The sequence below is a fragment of the Rattus norvegicus genome, chromosome 16 (assembly GCF_021556685.1).
Source record: "Rattus norvegicus strain SHRSP/BbbUtx chromosome 16, alternate assembly SHRSP_T2T, whole genome shotgun sequence".
Lineage (NCBI taxonomy): Eukaryota > Metazoa > Chordata > Mammalia > Rodentia > Muridae > Rattus > Rattus norvegicus.
The window spans coordinates 1733493-1759677 of NC_141549.1; the positions used below are offsets into that span (position 1 = coordinate 1733493).

Consider the following 26185-nt stretch of genomic DNA (forward strand, 5'->3'; position numbering starts at 1 on the left):
GTCATGGAAATACATTGCTGTTATTTCTTTATTCAATTTGAGAAGTTTTTTTAGGGTTTGTTGTCCTTTTACATTTGAAACCAGAAGCTGTAGAACCAAGAAAACCCACCTCAAGCGTTACTGGGAAATCACCTAGGAATGTGGAGTCACGATGATTCTACTGTATCCTGTGGAGCCCTGCCACACTCTGTGATGTCACAATGTAGGGTGACAACTGCTCTTGGTGTATTTGTTCAGCACCATGGACATGTTGACAACACTGAGCAGGTCACTTGGGAGAGAGAACGGAGAGCACAGAGACAGCAGAGAGGAGGAGAAGGACGCTGGCCTTCAGACTCCTGGTAAAACAGCAAGAATTAAATCAATCTGGGAAGGTGCAGTGAGTTCTGGGGAAAATTTGAAGCTTCCTGGAGCAGGTGGGCTGGAGCTGACCTTTCCAGAAATTGGAAACAGGACCTCGATCTGCTAGGAAGCAACTGGACTTCACTATATTCCTGAAAGTCAAGTTTTCCATCTATCTCAGAAGTTAAGAGCTGGGAAGGTGGGGTGGTTTGAGTATGACTAACCCAGGGAGTGGCACTATTTGGAGGTGTGGCCTCCATGGAGTAGTTGTGGTCTTGTTGGAGTAGGTGTGGCCTTGATAGAGTGGGTGTGTCTTGATGGAGTGGGTGTGGCCTTGATGGAGTATGTGTGCCACTGTGGAATTAGGCTTTAAAATTCTCATCCTAGCTGCCAATTTAATGTTGTCCATTATAAGAGTTGCCTTGGTCATAGTGTCTGTTCACAGGAGTAAAGTGCTAGCTAACACAGAAGGGCAGAGCTGTTTGCTGAGAGCTCTTGGCTTTTACTCTTATTGTCAGGGAAATAAGACTGAAGAAGAAGGGACAGAATAGTGAAGTGGCAACATTTTGGGACAGGAAATAAAAGTACTTCCTGCCCAGTAGATTCCTTTAGTAGCAGGTGCTATCTGGCACTAATTAGAGGACAAGTAAAATGCTCTGTCCAAGCCTTAGGATCTCAGGTTTTACCACAGAACTACTCTGACCACTGTAGGTCTCTGAGTCAGCAGGTGTGGGTGGCAGGCAGAACCCTACTACGGCAAGCCCTGTGCAAAACACTGGATCCACACAAAGACTTGCTCTTAGCTGCTAGCTCCGGGTGTTCTGGGCTGTAAGTCTGGTTACTCTTGAGTCTGGTGACTTTGTAACCCTACATGGCTTCTTTAAGGCCATGTGCAGTGTGAGATAGACGGATATCTGGGCATCTGCAGCCTGTGAGTTCTTGTGGCCTTTGGGGTTTTTCTCCCAGCTTCTATAAACACAACCTTCAGTGTTCTGAAGCCAAGTTGGCTCCTCTGCAGCTGTGAGCCTGAGGAGGCTGTGTCCTTGGTCCTGAGGAGGCTGTGTCCTTGGTGCCTGAGGAGGCTGTGTCCTTGGTGCCTGAGGAGTCTGTGTGCTTGGTGCCTGAGGAGGCTGTGTCCTTGGTCCTGAGGAGGCTGTGTGCTTGGTGCCTGAGGAGGCTGTGTCCTTGGTGCCTGAGGAGTCTGTGTGCTTGGTGCCTGAGGAGGCTGTGTGCTTGGTGCCTGAGGAGGCTGTGTCCTTGGTGCCTGAGGAGTCTGTGTGCTTGGTGCCTGAGGAGGCTGTGTCCTTGGTGCCTGAGGAGGCTGTGTGCTTGGTGCCTGAGGAGGCTGTTTCCTTGGTCCTGAGGAGGCTGTGTCCTTGGTGCCTGAGGAGGCTGTGTGCTTGGTCTCTTGAAGCACGTGCTAAGGGAACCAGAGGAAACCATATCCACCTCTCTACAAACCTATATGGACATTGACCTCCAAGCCTGGGTTTTCTGAAGCAGCCAGGGCAATTCTCGTCTGTCTGTTCACTCCTGATCATACTTCACTGTGCTTGGGCTGGACTGTGAAGAAGTGGTGTGTAGAGAAGGCGCTGTCCCTCAGCTGCTGCACCTTAGCGTCTACTGAAGATACCTCAAGTCTTCTGTGACAGGTCAAAGATTTGAGCAGCAGTCACTTGCAATTGATTCTTTGATTTTCAGCTGGAGGTCAGCACATAGAGTTGTGCTGCCGCACACGTCATTGTTCACATCAGCAAGTTCTCTCAAAGCATCAGGACACCATTGTTTCCAAGTCTCCCTCTCTAGTTCTGATCTCTGTAGGCATCCTCCACACCTTGCCTTCTAGATTACCGTATGTCCTCCATCCATTTCTCCCTTGTATTGTTTCTGTTCATGTGTGCACACTCGTGTGTGTGTGTGTGTGTGTGTGTGTGTGTGTGTGTGTGTTCACACAGTTCCTGGATTCATGAAGAAACCTGACTCACAGCACAGACAATCTACTGGCTGCAACACCTCTTCCTCCACCAGAGAACTGTGTTCCACTCCCACTTGCGAATTCAGTTTTTATGCCAGTTTAGGTACATCTTGCTACGAAACTCCTGTGGGAGCCTGTGTAAGCAAGATGTGAATGCCAGATAGGTCAGTGTCAGAATGTTCTTCTCGATAGATGTCCTTCAAGAAAGAGTTACAAAAACCATGATAATGAACGTATTTGAAATCAAGGACATGAAGAAAATGTGATTGTGTTTATCTCTGTGGGAAAGAAAGAGAGCTGGGAGGAACATTCTTTGATTTTCTTATGTACCCAAGTAAGCCTTTCATATTCCCTCACGGTATTTGAATATGTTTAAGGTAGCGTGAGTTCACCTCTTGTTTGCTATGTATTAGTGAAAGTTCTCTGGAGGAACAACTTAGAGAACCTCGCATTCCCTTCCTTGCTCTGTCTCTCTCTATGTTTAATAAATATATTCATATGTATTTAAATGGAAACATATATGCAAATCTCATGTATGTGTATATGATTTATTAGGAATTTTTCTTGCCAGTTGTGGTGCCACATGCCAATGTGATTTGCTGAAGGAGCCAGAGGTGTGAGGACAATGAGCCCAAGGCCAGCCTGGGCTACACATTTTAGGGCTGGTGAGATGGTTCAGCCTTTAAAGGCTAGGCTCAAAACCAAAGATATAAGAATTTATTAGAAACAATAATGGGCTGTACAATGGAACAATGGTTATTTATGGAAGGAAGACACAAGAATCTGGTTGTAGTTCAGCTGCTGAAGTGGCTGGATGTCTCATCTGGCCTACAGTATATGCCTGTAGTTCAGAACGATGAAGAAGTTGGCTCTAAGAGTAGTGAAGAAATGGACTCTTTAAGGAGCACAGTGACAAGCAGGCAGGCAGGGAGAGCTTCCCTCTTCTATGATCTTCATGCATCCTGCCAACAGAGGGTGTGGTGGCTGAGAGTAAAGTTGGCTCTTCGTCTCACTAAAGAGAAAGATTGAAGGTTTATTGTCCCACCTCAAAAATCCAGGTTAGAACAGGATGGTCCCAGTTCAAGTAGTTAATTAAGGAAAAATGGATCAGACGTGTGCCCCGTAAAGTTGTGTTTCAGTAAATTCCTGAAGTAGACAGCTAGACAACCAGGACTTGCCATCACAGACGGCTTCAGTGATAAAAATGAGAAGTGTCTGTTTTCACTGGTCTTGATCTCAGAAGCCTTGAGTTCCCTGCTATCCCACATGGGTCTCTGCAATGTCCTTTCATGGGCAGAGTCAGCCTGAGAGATCACAGAGAAGGTCTACAAACTACATTGTGGTCTCAACACTAGCCTCTCAAAGATCCTATTTCCAAACCAGGTTCACATTCCCCTTAACTGGATTGGGACTTGAACATCAGAAAGGCACTGTCCACCGATCCGTCATACAGTATAGGGTTCAGGAAGGCACAGAAGTCACCTGTAGGGTAGAGTACAGTAGCTCTGTGGGGTGTGGCAATCCAGGCTCAACGTGATCCTGGTCTTCACTGCAGGGCCATCAGTGAGTTTAAAGGTGAAGTGAGACACTAAGCTCTGGGGCAAAGGCATCTTAGTAATCTGTCCCCTTTGCCCTCTCCCTTCCGTGCTTCTGTTGCAGTGGATTTGTATATAAGGCTGGCTGTGTCACCTTTCCTCATAGGGGCCTGTGATTCACGAAGAATGGTACCCCATACTCCAATAGTGTGCAACAACAGAGGAGAACCTGCATGCAGGGGTCCACCATACATCAGCAAGGAAGACAGAGGTGTGGACTCTGCAGGGTCAACTTAAAGCCTGTAAGGGGAGGAGTGGGTGACTTTTCCTTTTTGGTCTTGATGGTTTTCTCTTTCTTCATGGGTCTGGTTACCTTTGTGATTGGTTAAAGCTCTGTGAGATTAGGGCTGCTTTTGCTGACCACACTTGGCTCAAGCTAGGTGGTGGGGCAGCATCTACAGCTCCCTATTTGCTGCCCTTGTGATTGGCTCACACTAAGTGTTGGGACAGCTTCCTGAGGGGAAGTTTTTCCTGGAATTGACTGGTTTTGGACTTTTCCAGTTCTGGGAAACAGAAACGTAGGCCTAGTCTCCTAACCTGCAGGTTTGAGGCTGTTGTGGAGTCAGCGTGGCTCTGGCTGATTCAGTCCTCTTACCATGGTGGCATTTGCATTGTCACAGGTGGCTCTGATCAAGGACTTTGGCTCCTGTGTAGCTCTGGGTAAAGTAGCAGTGACATACCACATATTCTCCCCATGATGGGGTTGTTAGATTCTCCCACTGAGATGCCCTTACATACCCCTGTCTGGCATCTCACTCGCCTGCGTCTTTCCTCGACCTCGTGTTGAGGAATGGGCCATGACTCCTCCTGTGAGTGTCTGCTCTTACTGTCTGACGGCTGACCTGGGGAGCCCAGTCCCCACTGTCTCCCAGCTCTCCTGTCAGTAGTTGGTCACACCTTTGCTAACGTCATGATGGCTGGAATGTGCTCTGCTAACGCAGTTAGGAAATCTTCCCTCATTGCCTACGGAGCTCACCTCTGCTCTGACAGGACAGCCACAGTCACCCACCACCTGCACAACGCCCTGTGGATCTAGGTGCTGCTCACCTCAGGGCACTGATATTTCCTCCCCAGCATCCTGACCGAATTCACTAACCATTTGTATTTCCCATATTATTGAATAAAGGACATGAGGAGAAGAGTCATCCTGGACTACGCTTGGCAAGTGAGCCTTCTATGGAGTAGGGGACACATTGTGATGAAGCAGAGGGAACTCTGATAGTGGAATGGGGTAGAGGAATGGCTCTCAGGGAAGTCCCCTGGAAAGGGCATTTGGCTTCGCTGATTTAGTAACATATTTGTGGGCTGGTGGAGTTGGAGGTGATCTAAAAATCCATCTTCTGAACATTCTGTTGTATCCTGGAGATTCCTTGGAATTCTTTGTGATGTCACCTGTGTTGTGGCAACAGCAACTGCATTCATTAATCCTTCAGTCAGTGACTACAGGCTTTACCCATAAACGTGTTGGCAAGAGTGAGGAGTGTAGTTGGGAGAGAGACTGGAGGGCTTAGAGAGACTGGAGAGAAGCAGAAGGAAGCTGTCCTTCAATATCAACGTACAGCAGGAAGAAACAAATGCTTCTGGAAAACAGGCATTGAGTTCTGAGAGGAAGGGAGAAGGGGAGGAACGGGGGAACGGAGGGGAAGAGAGAAGAAAGGAGGGGAAGATTGAGGGAGGTGGACCTTTATCTAGATCTTCCTGTAGTGGGACTCAGCCGCTGAGAGACTCTGGGAAGTGACAGACCTACCCTGCTTCTCTGGGTTCCTACAGAGCAGACCCAGGTCAAGGATTTCTGATAGATCATTTGGCAGAGTCAGGAATTGACAAGGTGCAGCTGCTCCTCTGGTAGCCCATTACGTTCATTCTGAGAGGCAATGAAGGCCAGAAGGCACTCAGAAAGTAAGGACGTGGCCCTCTAAGGTTAGGGTTAGATGTACGAAGGTCTCAGACATACAGGTACACGTGTCAGGGCTCGTGCTGGTAATGATGAGAGACTTCACTATTTACCTCCATCACGTTAGCTATGACCTGACATTTTCTGCTAAGTCTTCCTGACTGGGCCAGCTTCTGCTCTCTGTGGCTAAAGGGACTACAGTAGGGAGTGCAGCACATGCATCTCCATGGTGGCTGGGGACAGGGAAGTGACTTAGGGGCCTCAGCTCCAGTTTCCTCTCCCTGCTCTTTCCTGGCATCACCCAGCACTCCCTCTCCCTCAGGCTTTATCTGGGGACTCTGCGTTCTTTCTTCTGGCCCCGTGCAATCCAACTCTGTAGGTCTCTTGTGTTTACCTACAGGGACTCCTCAGGAGGCATCATCTGCACCCTCCCTCCTCACTGAGCAGGAGCAGCATGTGCAGAAGGTGGAGAGACAGCCTGTGAGACAGATGAGCTGCAGGGTGTCATTGACCCATCAGACAGTCAAGGATTTGAGCAACAGGTGGCTAACATGCCCAGCTCACTCCTGGCTATGTTGTCACCACTGTGTCAAGCCTAGCTCTCCTCAGGGACAGGAAGCTGAACCTCCATGATGTCCTCATGCCCACTAATTTTCCTGAGTGTGTCTAAGAAGCAGAACTTGAAGCCAGGTTAGGAGCGGTTTGGGGACACAGGCTGTTCTGCTTCCTCCAAATGAAAAGCAGAGCCTGTATCCTCAATCACAGTCTGGGGACAGGAACAGTAGTGTGCGGCTCTCAACATGCACTTCAAGATGCCTTGACTGGCATTGGCTTGTGGGAGATGCTAGGTCCTGTGTGTTTGTGATGGACTTTGTATTTAACCAGCAGGTGCTTGGGTCCTGGGTTTTGGCAACAGCAGGAGGGACGGGACATGGCTCCATTTGGTCCATGTCAGTGTGTGACTGAAAGGCCAGGAGTTCATAAGTTCATAACTCCTCCTCTCTGATCTGGTTCCTCATACTCTTAGTGTGTGTGTGTGTGTGTGTGTGTGTGTGTGTGTGTGTGTGTGTTGGAGTCCCTCCAGACTCTGGAAGTGCAGGATCTGTGGTAGGCCATGAGGATCTGCCTGTCTCAGACTTTCCAGTGCTGAGGTCTGGGACCTCCAGTGTGAGCTGCACTGCATGTGGTCCTTGTGGTCTGTTTGTGACATTCTTTGCGCCGAGGTCCAGGCCCTCCCCCAGATTGAATTTTGAGCTTGGGATGCAGAGGAGGTAGTGTGAGCAGATGAGGTCAGACCTGCAGAAATTGCTGACGGAGATAAGTGAGGCCTTGGACAAGTGCAAGGAGCTGACTGAGGAAACCGTCTCCTGCTGGTGACTTGCCTGGGACCAGAACATCTAACATAGCAAAAATGTTTGTGCCACGAGGGGGTGTCAATCTCCCGGGTGTCTGGGGCTCCGGCTGGAGATTTTCACAGCTCGTTTCCATGAGACATGTTGTACTTTGCTGGGTCTCCTGTCCTCTCAGAAGGTGGATGGCCTCTGCCGCTGATGTTTTCCAATACAATGGACAGATAAGCATAGGTCAGGGCCACTGTTCTGGGAGGTACATGGATCCCTCTTGAGTTTTTAGGAGCACTTTGAGTCTTTCTGGAATGTTTCCGCATATGGGTGTTTTGCCTGCATGTATACCTGTGTACCACGTGTACACCTGGTGCATTTGGAGGCCAGGGTGGGTACTAGATCCCCAGAAGTTACAGATAGTTGTGAGCCACCATGTGGATCCTGGGAATCCAACATAGGTCCTCTGGAAGACTATCCAGGGCTCTTAACTATTGGGCCATCTCTCCAGCCCCAACCTTTTCTGTGTATTTGTTTTGAGGTCCATAGTTCATAGTTCAGGCTCACCTTGAACTCAAAAGCCTGCTTCATCCTCTCTGTACACCATTATGCCTGCCAAAACATGTGATAACTGGATATTCCTAAAAGGTAAGTTTTTTTTTTTATTTGCCAGTCTGTCTATCAGACATCAATTTTTAAAATTGGGGAGTCTACCTGTAAGAGACGTTACCTTTGGCTCTTCTGGGAGCCCCTACATTTTATAGTCTTTGGGAACATGGTGATGGATAGGAGAATTCGGTGACCAGGGTATAGCATTCAGGCACATGCAGGAGACATTCCTAACGCAAGTGTTACTTACAATAGGCTGAGAGCAAGAAGGCATCCCTGCTGGGCAACTGTGTAACCTCTCCTTTCCAGGTTCTGCAGGACAGTAAAAATGTTTCAAGGCCTGTGATTAGATTTAATTGACTAGGTTTAACTGAGGCCACCTTCCCTAAATCCTGTTTGGCTTTGAGGGCAGAACAATGCTCACACTCCATCTAGAAATAAACAGGAAGATGTTCCCGCTTTTTTCTTTCATAACCGCAATTTTATTGATTGAGGATAACTACATAGACATTCCAATTTGGTTTTGTTTTGTTTCCCACAATTCTTAAGTGTAGGTTTCTGTCCATGACAGGGTCTAGTGGTGAGGAAAGAACACTATGAAGTCTCGACTAATTCCCTCAGATCTCTAAGATGTCCTTCCCTCTACCCTTCAGATGCCAGATTAAGTGAAGAAACCAGCATTCATGGTAAAAAAATAAATACAAAATTATAATAAAAAGTAACCCCAGCAGTAAGAAAGGGAGTTAGAAAGATTTCTGTAAATCTGAGGCCAGTCTTGAGAGATAAAAGTTGCAGGGAGGGGACAGGCATGAAGCGAAAGGACAGTAGAAGACGGGGGAGGGGTATGCTTAAAGTATAGCACATACTTACGGGAAAATGACCTCATGCAACCCTGTGGATCAAAACCAGTGGCTCTGGTTTTGTTGTTTCCTTTGCTTTGTTCATTTACGTTCTTGCCAGGTAGCCCAGGATGACTCTGATCTCCCAGTGTCTCCTTAGGTCTCCTAGGTGCTGAAATTACAGCATGTGTCAACGTATGGCTTGCTGTGGTCATTTTTGAGGAAACTGGGAGACAGAGGGACAGAACCATAAACCTCCTGCAGTACAGCATGACACAGATGCTCTCTGCTCAAAGCATGCAAACAACCAAGAGTGTGGATTCACTCTGTGTTCTAGGCACCTCCCTAGGCAGTCCGTTTTGTTGTTGACTACACTGTTACTGAAGCTGACGGTTTCGTATATATATCCAATGCATTCCAATTGTTCTTATCCCTCCACCCCGTTATGTCCCCGGCCCTACCCCCTTCCCCACGTTATCTTTTTTGTTTTGTGAGCCACTGAGCTTGACTAGGGACATCTGTGTGAGTGTGGAGTTGGAGTAATCTGCTGGAGCCTGGTGTGCTGGATAGGAAACACAAAATGGTAGACATTGAATCCCCCTGTCTCCAAATCTGTCAGTAGCCAACAGTTCAGCAGGAAGAAGGGCCCAATGAATAGCTCTCCTATTCACGGTTGATGGTTGACAAAGTGTCTTGCTCAGACCCAGTAGCTGGAAGTACTGAGTTCATAGTGGATGGCATTTCACAGCCCTTCTCCAGCTCTTCTGGGTCTTGCATTCTCTCTGCCCCTCTCCTGTAGAGGGCCTGGTAAAAATGTCTTTTTAGGGCTAGCTCACTGTTACGTCATTTTCCCCATCCGATAACTTCCTTTCAGCATCCTCCGTAAACCCTGCTGGTCCTCCAGGGCTAGCATTTGCATAAAATTAGTCCACTCCACCAGACACAGTCCCATCTGGCAAGGCTTTCTGTTGCAGCATTAAAGTTAGATCTTTCCCGGTTTCATAGGCTGCCTCCGAAGTCTCAATCCCTTTCACCTTCTCTGTCTGCTCCCTGGAGAAGACATCTGATTGCTCAATCTGACTGCTCAAGCAGTTGGGCTAGGAATGATCCCCTGGCCAACACCTCCACACAAAACCTGGGAGTCCACTGCTCTCAGCAGGAACACCTGCCAAGAAACAGAATCATAGTGGAACAGCCAGGAGGGTGAGAGTAACATGTTTGACTCAGGGAGTGTCTTACTGAATGCCATAGCACTGCTTGAATAGGAATCCCTATTTACTTAGCTGTTAGCACCAGGAATACTGTCATAAAATGCCTGAGGCCCAAACAGTCAAGGTCTGTATGTGGTTGCTCCTTTGTCTGGAGGACTTCAGTGTGTGGAGGAAATACAGCTGTAGAAGTTAGTGTTAATGTGTTTCAAGGATCTAAATGGAAAAGGCATGGTAAAGGCAACATAAAGGTAACAGTTTACAAAGCATGTTACAAAGCATGGGTCAACTTGGCAGTGGGGCTTAGGGCCAGTCTGCTTCCAGATGCCCTGGGGACGCTGAGTACAGCGGATGACATGAATCATCCATGCACTCTCTACCCCAAGTTATAAGATTCTGCCATGTCTGCTATTTTTGTTTTAGAATGTCTATTACTTTTTAAAATGATACATAAAGTTATATATTTTATGTACATGTTTTCATGTTTTTAAAAATATATGGGGGAGGTAGGAAATGGTTCAACTGAATTGTCTTTGATAGGGTTTTACTGTTGTGAACAGACACTATGATCAAGGATCAAGGCAAGTCTTTTTTTTTTTTTTTGATATTTTCTTTACTTACATTTCAAATGTTATCCTCTTTCTGGATTTCCCCTCTGGAGTCCCCCTATCCCTCCCCACCTCCCCATGCCTCTGAGAGTGTTCCCCCACCCAAACATCCACTCCTTCCCATCTCCCTGATGGCTTTCCCTACATGGAGACATTGAGCCTTCACAGGGCTAAGGGCCTCTCCTCTCGTTAATGCCCAATAAGGCCATCCTCTGCTACATATGTGGCTGGAGCCATGGGTCCCTCCTTGTGTACTTTTTGGTTGGTGGTTTAGTCTCTGTTAGCGCTGGGGGTCTGGTTAAGTTGATATTATTGTTCTTCCTATGGGGTTGAAATCCCCTTCAGTTCCTTCAGTCCTTTCTCTAACTCCTCCATAGGGGACCCTATTCTCAGTCCAATGGTTGGCTGTGAGCACATGCCTTTGTATCTGTCAGGCTCTGGCAAAGCCTCTCAGGAGACAGCTATATCAGGCTCCTGTAAGAATACACTTCTTGGCATCCACAATATTATCTGGGTTTGGTGACTGTATATGGGACGGATCCCAGGGTGGGGCTGTCTCTGGATGACCTATCCCTTAGTCTCTGCTCCACACTTTGTCTCTGTATTTCCTTCTGTGACTATTCTGTTCTTCTAAGAAGCAGTGAAGCATCCACTCTTTGGTCTTCCAACTTCTTGGAAGTGGTCTGTGGATTGTATCTTGGGTATTCCGAGCTTTCGAGCTAATATCCACTTATCAGTGAATGCATACCATATGTTCTTTTGTGACTGGGTTACCTCACTCAGGATATTTTCTAATTCATTCCATTTGCCTATGAATTTCATGAAGCCATTGTTTTTGATAGCTGAATAGTATTCCATTGTGTAGATGTACATTTTCTGTATCCATTCCTCTGTTGAAGGACATCTGGGTTCTTTCCAGCTTCTAAATATTATAAATAAGGCTGCTATGAACATAGTGGAGCACGTGTCCTTGTTATATGTTGGAGCATCATTTGGGTGTACGCCCAGGAGTGGTATAGCTGGGTCCTCAGGTAGTAGGTATAGTTTTCTAAGGAACCTCCAAACTGATTTCCAGAATGGTTGTACCAGCTTGCAATCCCACCAACAATGGAGGAGTGTTCCTCTTTCTCCACATTCTCGCCAGCATCTGTTGTCACCCGAGTTTTTGATCTTAGCCATTCTGACTGGTGTGAGGTGGAATCACAGGGTTGCTTTGATTTGCATTTCCCTGATGACTAAGGATGTTAAACATTTCTTTAGGTGTTTCTTTGCCATTTGATATTCTTCAGCTGAGAATTCTTTGTTTAGCTCTGTCCCTATTATTTAATAGGGTTATTTGATTTTCTAGAGTCTAATTTCTTGAGTTCCTTGGATATTAGTCCTCTATCGGATGTAGGATTGGTAAAGATCTTTCCCCAATCTCAAGGCAAGTCTTATAAAGGACAGCATTTAATTGGAGCTGGCTTACAGGTTCAAAGGTTCAGGCCTGTATCATCAAGGCAGGAACATGGCAGCATCCAGGCAGGCAGAGCTGAGAGTTCTACATCTTCATCTGAAGGCTGCTAGTGGAATACTGGCTTCCAGGCAGCTAGGAGGAGGGTCTTAAAAGCCCACACCCATAGTGACACACCTACTCCAACAGGGCCACCTTCTAATAGTGCCACTATCTGGGCCGAGCATATACAAACCATCACACTAATTAAAGTATGTATTATCTCAAAAACTTTACATTTTAAATAATAATATATTAGAATAGGTTAGAAGCATCAGGTTTAGTGTCCTGGTAGTATTACTTGATAATTAATCATCAGTACATTAAGCTTCATAGTCAGCATTTTAAACAGGAACCTAGGAACCCAAAAACTCAGCCACTCCTGAAGTATCCATCTTTTAATCCCGGCCAAGATAGCAGCCTTGCTTGCTGTTCTGGGGTCATAAACCAAAGGGGCAGCCAAGCAATGGATGAACCAAGTGGTAAGGCTCGTATGTCAGGGGTATTTGTGGAGTAGAAACAAGGATAGGAGTGGTGGTGACTATGGAAGCTCTTGCCCATAGCTACCAGGATCTCCAACCAAAGAACAAAATTCTGGTCCATAAGACTGATATCTCCAAGAGGTGAGTACCACTGAGCCCTCTGCATATTTCAGGAAAATGTGCCAACATCGTGTGGAAAAGTTTCACTTCAACAATACCAGGGTGCACAGGATGAAGCACAGCAACAGAGCAGGCCGGTGAGCACATCGCTATCCTCTCAGCTTTTAAGTCTGACATATCTAACATACCACTCTTCTCTTTGATTGCTGTGCACAGGCAAAACAACGTGAGAGGGGGAAAACCCACAGCAGGAATTGTGATATATGGAGAATGTCCTGGTGGGAACCAGTGATCCCACACAGGACTCCCACAAGCAGCACAGCTCTGAGGGCATTTCTCAAGCATGGTCCAGGTGGACAAATACCCCTCATCCAGGTAGCTGAGGTCATCTCCTTTCTTTAGCTTCTGCAGGACCCCAGGGAAGGTGGTGATAGTGGAGAATTATCATGTAGGAGCTGAGTCTCTCTGGCACCTGGCTACCATTGGGACTGTCATTGTTGGGATCACTCTTCTGGTGCTGAGAAGAGCCCCAGATTCTGAATTTGAGGGTGGACTTGGGCTTCAGGGCCTGCTTGCTCAGGTGGTTGTCAGAGCTATGCTCAGACGCCTCTGTGCCTCTCATGTTGGACAGACGTCCAGCCTGTGGCTGCCCATGATTGGGGATTTAAGTGTAGAGCTGGCGGCTGTAGATCCCTTGCCTCAGATTTAATTAATTATTTATTTTTTTATTTATTCATTTATTATATATAAGTACACTGTAGCTGTCTTCAGACACACCAGAAGAGGGAATCGGATCTCTTTACAGATGGTTGTGAGCCACCATGTGGTTGCTGGGAATTGAACTCAGGGCCTCTGGAAGAGCAGTCAGTGCTCTTAACCTCTGAGCCATGTCTCCAGCCCCCTTGCCTCAGATTTATATCTCATCACATCTGCCTGCACTGCTGGCCTAAGCCAGGCTATTCTGTATATTCATGATGGCTACTATAAAGTCTTAAAATCAGTTCAAAGTTTTTCATTGTGAGGCTTACATTTTAGTTAAGTATAAAAGTTTCTAAGACGTGTTGGGGTAATGGTAAATACTTATGAGTATTTACTGTAATTCCAGAGGCCCCAAATTTGGTTTCCAGCACCCACATAGTGGCTCACAACTACCCATAATTCCAGTTCCAAGGGATTTGATCTCCTGACTTCCACAAGCATTTGACACACACATCGTTCAGCATGCAAAACATTGGCGCACATGAAATAAGTCATTTAAAAATGTGTAAGAAACAAGGTCTCTTCCCACAATAAAATCAACTTCCACGGTAGCAAAACATTTGCTGCTGTGGATCGGTTGCTTGTATTTCAATCCAGAGGGCAGAGTCACACTAAGTGCCATTCATGGTTGGAACTCAGCAAGTAGGGTTCAGATTTAGCTCCATTTCTTGAACATCTACCTTGCAAAAGGAGCTACATGGCCTTAGTTATACTCATGTGCAGAAAGACCCAATATTTAGAAGACATCAGTGAGCTTGTAGTTCAGTGTGGACTGCAAAGGAGGGCGGTGACTGCCAGGGGAAGAACAACGGACAAACCATCTTAGGGATGTTCAGATAGTGGCTGGAGATAAAGGACAAGAGTTTGAAGACAATGGAAAACTGAGAAATACTGATAACCATTCCTAAGTTTAAATTGTAGGTACAACAGTTTTCCTGGGAGGCAGAGGCAGCCTTGACGAATCACCATCCAGAGAAATGTGTTTCTTAGGCTCTCTCATTTTGGAAATCCTCCGACTTCAGAAGTCATACTGATGATGACACAGAGAAAGGGTGCAATTCTTATAGAAGCCTCTTTTGATATACTTCATAAAAATCAAGTCTCACCAATTCGGAAGTTTGCTGAAATCAACACAACTAGTAGTCTGCAACTCGGCTCTCTACTGTTGCTACCTATTGGTTTCCACGCCCTCAGCCTTCTAATCATCTGGGAATGCCCTTGGCATGGCAGGATAGCAAATCATGTACGAGACCTGGTCTAAGATATGTTCCATCTCGAAGAAGAAATGTGTAGCTGTTTAATCTCCCGCACAAGCAGCATTGCACAGTACACAAAGCAGCAGCACCCAGCAAACAGGCCTCTAGTTTATTAATGGGTCCACACAATCTCTGTCCTAGTCCAGCAGAACAAAGGCTTTCACTAGTCAGCTGTTCGAAAGGTAGAGCAGAAAGGATTTAGCCGTGCCAAACTCCAGCATACAGAAAGGCCTGAAAGGCCTTCTTATTCATATGCACTCTCAGTGTTTCCAGTCAGACATCAACCCTATTCCCCAGACCATCAAGGAGCACAACTCACAGAGACTCCCAGCCTGGATAGGCCTAGCTTGGTTACTGGGTAAAGAGAGGAGACACATCTGTCCCCCATGGCTTCACACCATTGTAACTGTCAGTTTCTAGATATCCCCACTATACTATGATTCTGTGGGGACGGAGACTGAGGACTGCCAGGATCTAGAATGGTGCCAGGAGACCCCTGAACAGCAGCGTGTCCCTTCCTAGCCCCTAGATTAGGGCAGAAGCCACACCCAAACACCCGTTTTCACAGAGAGGTCCTTTATCAAGCAAGGAAGAAAAGTTAAAGTGGCTGCTTTCTGATTCAAGCAGAAAACAGCAGCTTTCAGGTGTAATTTTTAAGAAAAAAAAAAGGGGGGGTGATTAGAATGGGCTAGAATATAGTGGTGTATTTTGATTGGGCATGTTAATTAGATGGATAGGGTTTTGACTGCTGGACTTTATTTATTCTTTTTATAGCTGGACCTTGGTAGTCAGCTTCAGGTGAAGGAAATGGCTAAATAAGGGAATGGACCTTGGGGCTAGCATTAGGAATGTAATCTTAGGGTTTTTAGCAAAGCAGAGAGAATAGGAGAAAGGGGTAAGGCCATGTTTGCTAGGCATGAGCTGTGCCAGAGTAAGGCAAGCTAGAATCCCTTCAGTGCCCCATAGGCAACATCCATTTTTTTTTTTTTTTAAAGAGTTAACGTCAAACCAGGGAAATCTGAAGACAACAGGAACAGCATAGGAAGGAAGGGCTGGACAACTTAGGTTTTCAGCTTCTAACTCCAGGACCTCTAACTCTTGCCTGCTAAGCAAAGGGGAAACTAGGTTACTATCATTAAATAAGGCTCCTCTAAGAATTATAGCCCTATGTGTACATGTAGAGTATTTAAAGAATTATAGCCCTATGTGTACATGTAGAGTGTTTAAAATTAGGGCTAAAATTATTTAGTGACATCCAGAATTCACAAATACAAACAAACACTAGTCTCTTTAAATACAGGCAAGTTACTTATGAAGTTCTAGGGCTCAAAATCAGTTTTGTTTCTAATTTAATTCAGTTTGAAAATGTCACGGAAGCCATGCCTATAATCCCAGAACATGGGAGGCAGAGACAGGAAGATTGCAAGTCCAAAAGTAACCAACCTGGGCTACCGAGTGAATTCTAGGCTAGCCTTGGATAAATATCAAAACCCTGTCTCAAAGAAAATTATATTACTAAAAATAAATCAGAAGTCACAAAGGACAAGAAAATTCTCTCTCTCCTTCTCTCTCTCTCACACTCATACACACATACATTCTCTCTCTCTCTGTCTCTCTCTCTCTCTCTCTCTCTCTCTCTCTCTCACACACACACACACACACACACACACACACACACACACACACACACACACACACACCCGTACTGTTATGGTTTAGGTAGACATCTCACTGTAGGTCTCCATTGCTTTCCTTTGTGGAACCAGGACAATCCAACACTGGTGACGTGGCTTTACCTGTCTGTTTGGTGTTTTGTTTTTCTACTATAGCATGCATGTCCTTCCCACACACTTTCCACACAGAGGATGACCTCTAGTGTGGCTACATGAACTATTCCAGCCAGGAGCTTACTCCTGGACATTTTGATCATTTATCTCACATTAATTCCACACTAACTGTCCTGATTATCTGAAATGTTGTGCACATAACCGTGTTCGCTAAAAAATTTTTAGAAGTACATTTTTGGAGCAAGCCTGCAGTTTTACCTCAGTTTATCTGTATGTAGATCTCTTTCTTTTTTTGTAGCAGAAAAACCACAATGGCTGGAAGAAGCCAAAGTTCCCAGTCTGGGAAGGGAAGTCGAGGAAGGCTGGTGATGGACATGAGAGAAAAGTATGCTATTTTTGGTCAAAAAAAAAAACAATGTGATTCAAAGTGGAATTAGAAACAAGGAATTTCGAAACAGCGATTAGCCTATTACTAAGCCAGCACTCCTCAAAGAGAGCAGGATGAAGGAACAGTGCTGTCTCACTTAATTTAAAGTTAGATGTACTCTTTCCCCCAAAACCTTACTATTGCAGTAAGTGTTCATTATGACACTCCATAAACATGCCACCGCTTAAACAACACTTCCATTTTCACACCACCACCAAAAATGTAGACATTGTTCTTCTCAGCTTCCAGAGGAGGGAATGAGACTCAGAGAAAATAAAGTGGTTTGCCGCTGAAAAACAAAGACGGTAAAACCCAGAGATAAGAACACTCTGGATGTGTGTCATGTTCTGCACCAGGCCCTTCTGTTTGTCTTCGTCTTTAGACACGGCCTTACTTTGCAGTCCAGGGTGGTCTTAAGTGGATTCTAACTGCTGTGCTTACTATCTGATTACAGCCCTGCTCTACTGAACCTGAAGGAAACTGCAGGAGACACACTAAAGACGCTAGTTATGAACAGGCTTATTTAAAACTGAAATAACTACAAGATCCCACTGACTTGATTTGGATAAAGTAAATATCAACATTCGCATGTAATGCCATGAGTCTGGCGAGTAAGTCACATTTAAACAATGACGATATTAAAAGGAAGAAGGAAGTAAGAGTAAGAGGATTTCTTTTAAACCCCAAAGACCATCTAACACACATCTAACCCCAAGTCACTTCAAGCGGGGCTAAGGACGGCTGAAGGCAGGGCCAGCACTAAGAGCTTCAATGATGTACAACTCAAACATGCAAAGGGAGATTAAAGTTATTTTATTAAATCATGCACATCACGTGTGTTAGTGCAAATAGTTTAATCTGTACTCCAGAAATTCTATTGTACGTTTTATCTTTACAAAATAGATTTCAAACAATTATTTACTTTAAAAAAGGTAATTTTGAAGTTATGCATTTCAGAACAGTATTTGCAATAACTATATACAAGAGGTGCTGGGTGCCAATGGCATTAGCACTCTGTGGTGGAGTGGCTTGCTGCAACAGAGAATGGTAAAATGACTATACGACAGTATTTTCTACAAGTCACTTGTGGCTAACTCCTCCATAAATCTAGTGATTCTCCCGGCAACAATCCCAATAGCTTTAAATACAACTTTTAAAGTAAAAACAATGACTGCCAAACATCACAAAGCAAATGATATCCTAAACTCCTTTCTCGATATGTGGCTAGGTCTGGGTATTCCAGCCAATTCATTGATGTTCCCCTCCAGTCTCCATGGACCGAAGGGAATTTAACTATGTGATACTTGGATATTGACATCACTATGGTGCCGCACAAAACCACAGCTAAACTTAACCTCTGTGTAAATGCACAATGCCAAGCAGTGCTTACGTGTGTCACTGTGCGCAGAACACTACCGACCTTGGGAAGAGTGCTGTTCCAATCAACAACAAAGAGAGAAGGACCATTTGTATACCCAACCAAGAAATCTGTTAGCTGGGAACATCAGCTCGCCCTGAATGTGAATTAGCTCCACATCAAAACCAAATTAAGTCAACAAAGCTTAACTAGACAGATATAATTCTTCCTTCAATTAAACATGCTTGGAGGAACAGATGACAGGAAAAAATCATGCTTTCTAAACTGCTGTATATGAGAAGGGAGCTTGGCTTTCAAAGAAAACATTTCTTAAATACATAAGGTTTAGTAAGTTACATTCCAATTCACTCAACAGTTTGGTTGATTGCACTGAAATTATGCAATTATGTTTTTGCTCCCAGTAATATTTCAGTTTGCTCAAGAAAACACAAACTCTCATGGAAAGTTTTCAAAGCTGATGTCCTTCCCATCTTCAAGTCACATTAAGGCTGAACAAACATGTATGGATTCCCCGAATTATCACTATAAGAGAATATTTTCCCAATGTATTTTTCCTTAAAAAAAAAAAAAATCCACACAAATAATTAAGTCTTGTTCCCAATAGCTCAGTGGTTTTATAACAAGTAAAAATGGCGTAAATATGTAAAAAATATATGTGTGTGTGTGTGTGTGTGTGTGTGTGTGTGTGTGTGTGTGTGTGTGTATTCAGACTGATAGGCACTGAGCACACAGGGCCTCTCTTCCCATGTATGTACTGGTTGTTTGGTTTGAGTAGTTATCAAATCAGAAAAATGAATTGTGTGGCCATTAGAATTCAGAGTAAAATATCTATAAATTTATGGTATAAATAATTTGGTGCACTAAGAAGCCTACTTTAGGCCACCATAATATTCAGAATCTCAACGTACTAATTTAAAAATTATATGTAAAACCGAATAAATTCACAACTTTATATCCTCTCTATAGACAGATAGAGTTGATATAAGTTAAAGCAATGACCCTACAGCTGTCTTCTTGCACTCTGTTGTTTTAAGAGGTAAAAAGGAAGAAAATGGTTCTGCTTGTCCCCAGCATGACTGTGGTGCCAGCTTCTAGAGGGAGGACGGTGTACAGACTCAAGACACACTGTCATGGAGAAGCTCTGGCCAGACCTGGTACATACAGCACCATAGCTGTCACCGCAACCAGGGCCGCCACCATGGGCATCCAGGGCCAGGGTTTCTGTGTGGAAAGAAACCAAGAGTCAGTATCACATTCTCCCCTCTCTCCACACACAGTCAACACTTTGCTGAGCTGAGCCCCAGAGACCTCTCTCCACACACAGTCAACACTTTGCTGAGCTGAGCCCCAGAGACCTCTCTCCACACACAGTCAACACTTTGCTGAGCTGAGCCCCAGAGACCTCTCTCCACACAGACCCTAGGAAAACTCGAGTGTCTGCACTGTAAAGGAGAGTGTAGCATGGAATCAATCTAAGGGAAGGCACACTACAGGACCGCTCTGTCCCAGGAAAGGCGGGACAGCTTTCCCGTTAGAGCTGAGCCTTAGTAGTTACTTGTGTGTGTGTTTCTGGGGGCTCGCTGCCTGCTGCATGTACTCTGCCATCCACAAGCTCGAGGGAGACTGAGGCCTGCAGCACTCTGCTGCTCAAGTTTGTTTGTCTCTATGAAAACCAGAGTTTCAGATGGGGATACAAAGAAACGGGTTCAGGCTCGATCCTGGAACTCAAAAGCAAAGAAGATGCAAACCAGAGAAGGTTCAAGAGGCACTGCCTGTGGCTTCCTCAGATGAGCACAACTCTAGCACCAGTTACAGGAAGTGCAGTTACAGGAAGTGCCTTTTCACAGGGTTTATAAGATCCATTTATTTTTGGTTGCTACCTCTATTCTTACTGGTATTCTCAAAGTATTTTGAGAACTACTAACTTGCAGATCAGAGCTCAGAAAGATCTTAAAGAGCTTCCTTATACTCTCACACGTGAATTCTCATTGGTGTTAAACCTGTGAGCCAATGGTTCATTACATTAATCTCATTTTCTTTCATCTTCGCAGAAAACAGTATTAAAGGAAAAAAAAAACAGCTCTACACCATGGAAAGGAAGGAAGAAAGGAAGAAAGGAAAGGAGGAGGAAGGGAGGGAGGGAGGAAACATAGCTAGCTGCAAACTCTTCATTTCTCATTCAAATCTGCCTGAACACATAACGGGGGCATGGCTGGTGATACTGTAGAATTCATTTCTTTCTCCAGTTTGCTAGAGATAAAAACTCAGTTAAAGGAAGTCCATTAACAACAGGTTAGCTTAGGGTTAATTCATGGTTAGCATACTACAACAGAAACAAGACACAACGTTATGTGATTAGCCGACTGCTCATTAGTGTGACACAAACACACAGCATACTAAATGAAGGGTTTGCTTCAGGTAACAAATACCTGTGTGGTTTTGCCATGCAGTCTATTAGGAATATGGCACAAACAGGTGACAGGGACAAACAGACAAGGACCCAACAGTAGTGCTTGTACCTTTCTCTACCACAACGGACCGAAACACCAAAACAGGAAAGCCAGGAATAGGCCGATGAAAACGGCTGGGACAGGTTGTAATATGGAGGGCTGAAGAAGGGAAGGGATATTAAAATCATTTTGTGCTATGAAAAAAAAATCAGGTAAGATGATTTAGACCCCAGGGGGTGGTTGGAGAAGAAGGAAGGAAGACTGAGGTAACAGAAGTATCCCATTCAGGTTCTGCACCAATTCAAACATTTGAAAGACATCTAACACGTTTCAGAATGATGGGCTGTGACATGTACACTGAGAAACTACTACTTTAAATGGAACAGTTGGAGGCACTGGTCAGTGTGCTTGTTCCCAAATAGTCTAGTGAAATGAAACAAGTCCAGACAGGGCAAAGACAGTTTATCAAGTGGTGCTCTGTTTTGGTAATTATTATTTTTTGTTTAATATCTGAAGTCCACTAGTTGATAAATATGCTCCGATGGCAATGGACAGGGTGTGCTCCGTTCTTCCACCAAAACCCGTTTTCCAACTGACTGAAGCTCTCTCTCTTGAGATAGCACTGCTTTGAAGTTTAAGAATATATCTTTTAATTATGATGAGAACTTGAGACACAGCACAGTGCATAATAAACAGGCAGCTGAAGCTCACAGCCCTCCTTTGTTCTAAATGTATCTGTTTTCCTTTAAAGGGAAGGGGATTATTTGGAACTATAAGCCTATGAAACAAAGGGAAATCCATCCTCAAGGTAAATTGTTTGGTATAAATAGTAACAGCATGGGAAGGGTCATTCTGATCACGCACGATGTCTTTATAGGTTAATTTAGCAGGAAGTGGACTGAAATTCTATAATCAGATATGAATTAACACAAAAGAAATCAAACTATCATGATCTGATTTTAAAGATTTCTATAATCTATGCAATAAAAAATACAACCCACTTTTGTTTAGCAGAGCCTCCAACCTCTCAACTTCTAAAGGGCTCCTCCCTAAGCAGCCATCCTTTATTGTCTAAAACCTATAACTTTAGTAAGTGAACTCATGAGCATTCTGTGGAAACTACATAACTGGGTGGCCATGCAACATCACTCGTCTGCACTTGCGCTGCAAGTTAAGCAGCCACAGGAAGCGTGTGGCTCACATCCACTGCAGTGTCCAAGCTGTGACAAAGTTTGGAGCAAGTCTCAGAGCACAACCGATCACATTGAACATCCATCAGTTAAGTTAGGGCCCACAAAGGCAATGGTCACCAGAACAAACAACACGGACATTTATTTAGTACAACACAGTCTTAAAGACCTCTCTGACTAACAAGTGAGAACCAAGTGTTAGCAAACTAAATTTACAGCCAATTGTTTCTCTCATCTTTGTGCCTGCAACCCCCATCTCTCTCTCTCTCTCTCTCTCTCTCTCTCTCTCTCTCTCTCTCTCAAACATACATTAGGAAGCTCTGGGTCAACTGACTGAATACTGACAGAGGGCAGGAGTAAACAAAGCTTTTGCTTTCCAGGACAACCTAATGCTAAGGCCCAGCATGCCCCACGCCCGTCACTGACCTCCCCTAGCACAGGCTTCACTTCCTAACAGGAAAGAAAAGCCTGATGACTACTGATAGAACCTCAGACACAGCTGCACAAGCCAGGTTCTTCTAAGTTGTTTCCTGACAGTTGTTTTCCACCAGGCAGGTGTCAAGGTTTTCTATGGGTGTACGTTAAAGGGGCAAACTCTTACTTAAAAAGAAAGAAATCCCACAGCACAATGGTTCTACCACAGATACTCATAGTGAAAGCTTACTTCCTTGGTACCTAGGCCTGTTAGTTTTCCACAGCATAATAAAGTCTTCTGACATCCTCAAGCCTCTGACATTCCTCACAGAGGAACCTAAGCCGAGTGGGTAAACACTTACATTATTTCCTTTCTCTCGCAGCAGCTTCAGGTTGTCTTTACATTGTTTGAGCTCATCTGTGATTGATTGCTTTTCCTGCTCAGTCATTTCAAACTTCAACTTCAGTTCAGAGAGTACAGTCTGTGTCTTTTCATACTAAAGGCAAAGAAAAAAAAGAGTGTGCAGACTTGACGTAAAACGGGTATGCAGTTATGGTTCTAGACAGGCATATGTACCAGGTTAATAACTTTTCAACACCAAAGTCAAGTCTTTCTGTATGGAGAAGTGTAAGAGTCCCTGGCCCTCACAGTAAGAAATCTTTAATGTTGATTTATGTAATTACTTTCTTGCCCTGGTGTTAAATCAAAGAATAGAACATACTGTGCTAACATCTGTTTATAATACAAAGGGCAATGTCTTCTGTCAAGTGAGAAGAGGGGAAAATTGAAAAAAATTTTCCTTTGAGCAAAAGAAAACAGATGAGACAAATCCTATAGCCTAACTAAATGGCAATGCTAGGTCTAAGTGTATTTCCTGGTGATTAAAAGTAAGCCTTGTTAGCCAAGCTGCTCACTCAAAATAAGGCATTAACTTCTACAGGCCTTCCACTCCTCAGCACTGGTGGATATCATCAGTGAGCTGTCAGAGTTCTCTAAGCAAATAAGGAAGAGAAATGCATCGGAAACACCACTTAAAACCTATTAGCACCAATTTAAAAAAACTTAAAAAGAAAAAAATCTGTTTCTAACAGGAAAGGTTCCATAAAGGAACAAGCCATTTTCTACTCTTGAAAACTGTGTATGCATGCATGTGTGTAATACTTATATATGACATGAATATATATAAATTGCATGATTTTCATATAAACTATCCCTTGAACAAACCAATGTATACACACGATGTGGTTTGATCTTTAATGTTTCCAGGAGGCTGGAATTCGAGACTGGTTCCATTTCTAGATATTGTCACTTACTGAAGGCCAGGCTCCCAAAGGGACACTGTTCTGCTGCTGGGTGTGTCCCTGTCTCTATGTCAGCTGCCCCATTATGCCATCTGAGTGTTTCAGAAGGAAGACAGGAAGATGGGGCTGAATAGAAAACAAGTACCCCATGAGAGTAATGTCAGAAAGTTTCCTCCTCTTTTCCAACGTGGCTTAAGAGAATTAAGATTGTGAATTCTTCTCTACCTATATCCTAAACTTAACAAAGGATGCCTTTATAGTATATGTGCTCTTGAAATAAAAACACCATGGAGCAGAGAGGACCTCATCAACACTTAAAGAAAATAAAAAGAAAGATGAAAATATATAAAGACATTAGAAGAGAAGTGGGTAGGGAAGAGGTCAGAGTCAACATAGACGTTACCAGGAAGGATACAAGGAAAAATATGAAAGTTTTGTTACCTAAGAACATTCCCAGAATTGCCCTGCATAGCACTCTAGAAAAAGAACTAAAGACTAAAATCCATTGTTTTGTGACAGCGTTCTTTTCACTTGATGTGATGGTTTGTGAATTTCTCCCAGAAGGCAGAAGGCTATACTAGGAGGCTACCAAGAAAAGGTCCAGTGATAATAATAGTCTAGTTTTCACATCTTAGAACACAATCAGTTCTAGGTGACCTAATAACACCAGGTAAAGGACAAGTCAAAATCGCTTTGTTGACAAACTTTTCCTCTCCTTCCCTTGTCCACCATTTTTACGTCCAGCCTGCCTTCTTCAGCAGAACCCTAACATCTCTCCCCGTCAGGGACTGTGAGCAGCAGAGCCAGGGGAATGCTGTTGCACAGCTTCAGCGCAGGAAGGCAGGAGCGCTAGGGGAAGGCAGGGAAGCCTCAGACCAATCCTGAGGCACTTGTTTCTGGATAGACTGTGATGTCCAATGTTTTATGTACTCTCTGCTTGGCAGGTTTGAGACGGGTGTGTGGAGCTAGGTTGGTGCCAATTCAAGACCTCTTTCTCAGCTTCCTAAGTGTGGAGACTGCCACAAACTGGTTGAACTCGTGGATCATAGATAGCCTCACTAAATTAAAATAAATGCTTTATAAAATCAAATATAAAGATGATATACAATTCTTACTATTGAACATTAAAAATTACTTCTCATGCTTTTTCCTTGGAGTTATTTATAGAAAACTTGCCATAGATAAAGCTTTAAACAGCAGAGGAAGGCCACCCTCCACAGACTTAGCTCTACACCTTGCTTGGATTTCACTTGTGCTCCCTCTTGCTTTTTCACTTGGAAGTAACCAGTGACTTTGCTCCTAAGATAGAAATATTGATAATATTACCAAGCCCTGGAGCTCTCCTCCATGAAAGCAATCCTATATGGGGTTGCTCAGCTTACAGTTCTTTAACCCTTTCCAGTACAGAAGACACAGGATCAGGATTGTTTTTGTACATTAAGCACAATTCCATGAAAGAACAGAGAGCAAAGGGAAATGTTGAAAAAAAAGTATATATGCATTACTAAAAAGTAATAATGTATTTGTAGTGGGTTACACAGAGATAAAAAAACCTTATTAAAACTATTTTACTTACAGACTAGTATCCAATACATTGACAGAAGACAAACAGAGCAATTTCACATTACAAAGGAATATGATGACCATAGATTATTTCACAAGGAAAAACAGTGAACAAGAAAATAGAAAAGAAACATACTGACAAGTTCAGACATATTTTTAAATATGCTGCATTTAATGCAATCCAAAGACCAGCAGCAGCTTAGGTGCTGTGACAACATGCCTCTGCCACTCGTGGAAACAGTTAAAGCATTTGGCATTGATTATTCAGTGACTGGAAGCAGACAAACAAATAATGCAACAAAATGTCTGACGTATTCATAACATAGGACAGACTCATCTTCCAACCACAAATTCTTCCCAAATACTGAAAGAATTATGGCACATGGTCTGGAAGGAGACAAAGTGCTTACAGTATTAATTAGGATATTTACTTTGGCACAAAATTTGTGTTTCAACAAAATGAAGATTTTCCTAAAATATACATCCTTAAACCAGGTAAAGCATAACATTTTAAAAATCAATGTATCTACACAAATATAAAAACTGTTGCATTTTTTTCCGTTGGAAACAAGCACAAGGACAGAAGAACAATAATCATTTCCAAATTCAGACACGCCAGGCAAAGTGCAAAGAGAAACTTGCATTAATCAAATTTTCTAAAAACAACTTTTAGAAAATCCATTTCTAAAGACAAAGAGCTGTCTTCTACATCCCTCTAACTTAGGAGGAATCTTGCTTATGTCTGCAGCTGGGGCTTCCTTATGAGCAGATGGATTTTATTAACCTGCATCCTGAACTGGCCAGGAACCAGTGCAGGACGGTCAGCTGGAGTGAATACAATGTGCACCACCCTGATGTCAACTTTAAGGATAGTACCCATCCTGCTCAGAAAGACCATGGGTAGGTCCTTCTCAAAGTCAATCTCTCACCCTCCTTAACACAGCTATTTAAAAAGCTAATGAAATCAAGGTTTAGGCAAAAATCGCATGAAAATATAAGTGTATTTGTAAAGATGAAAAGAAAGCAGAGGGGGAAAATACAGTTTCACAGAACAGGCATTTTTGTCTGCCTGTATATAGGTGAATTTCAAGTAATTTCCTTCTGGTTTGTTTGTTTTCTGATACAGGATCTCATGTAGCCTAAGCTGACCTCAAA

The 26185-nt window shown here is 43.9% G+C and overlaps 1 protein-coding gene and 1 long non-coding RNA gene across 52 annotated transcripts in view; one reads left to right on the forward strand and one right to left on the reverse strand.

Moving 5' to 3' along the window:
* Positions 1 to 206: 206 nt before the first annotated feature.
* Positions 207 to 24556, forward strand: LOC134482438 (uncharacterized). Of its 2 annotated transcripts, none has more exons than XR_015640158.1 (3): positions 207 to 341; positions 12558 to 12641; positions 17188 to 17561. It is a non-coding gene; the product is annotated as an uncharacterized LOC134482438 (long non-coding RNA). The 2 variants fall into 2 exon arrangements; XR_015640159.1 differs by lacking the exon at positions 17188 to 17561 and adding an exon at positions 24412 to 24556 and having other exon boundaries at positions 262 to 341.
* Positions 17531 to 26185, reverse strand: part of Slmap (sarcolemma associated protein) — a 118084-nt gene continuing 109429 nt past the window's right edge. For 25 of the 50 annotated variants that reach the window (XM_087587648.1, XM_087587640.1, XM_087587614.1 and 22 more), the window contains 3 exons: positions 22528 to 22662; positions 20631 to 20720; positions 17531 to 19332 (listed from right to left, as the gene is read on the reverse strand). In XM_087587648.1, the coding sequence (XP_087443774.1) occupies positions 20637 to 20720; positions 22528 to 22662 (219 nt within the window). In that variant the 3' untranslated portion in view covers positions 17531 to 19332; positions 20631 to 20636. The remainder of the gene's footprint in view (positions 19333 to 20630; positions 20721 to 22527; positions 22663 to 26185) is intronic. The other 25 variants (XM_087587646.1, XM_087587626.1, XM_087587638.1 and 22 more) reach the window with 2 other exon arrangements.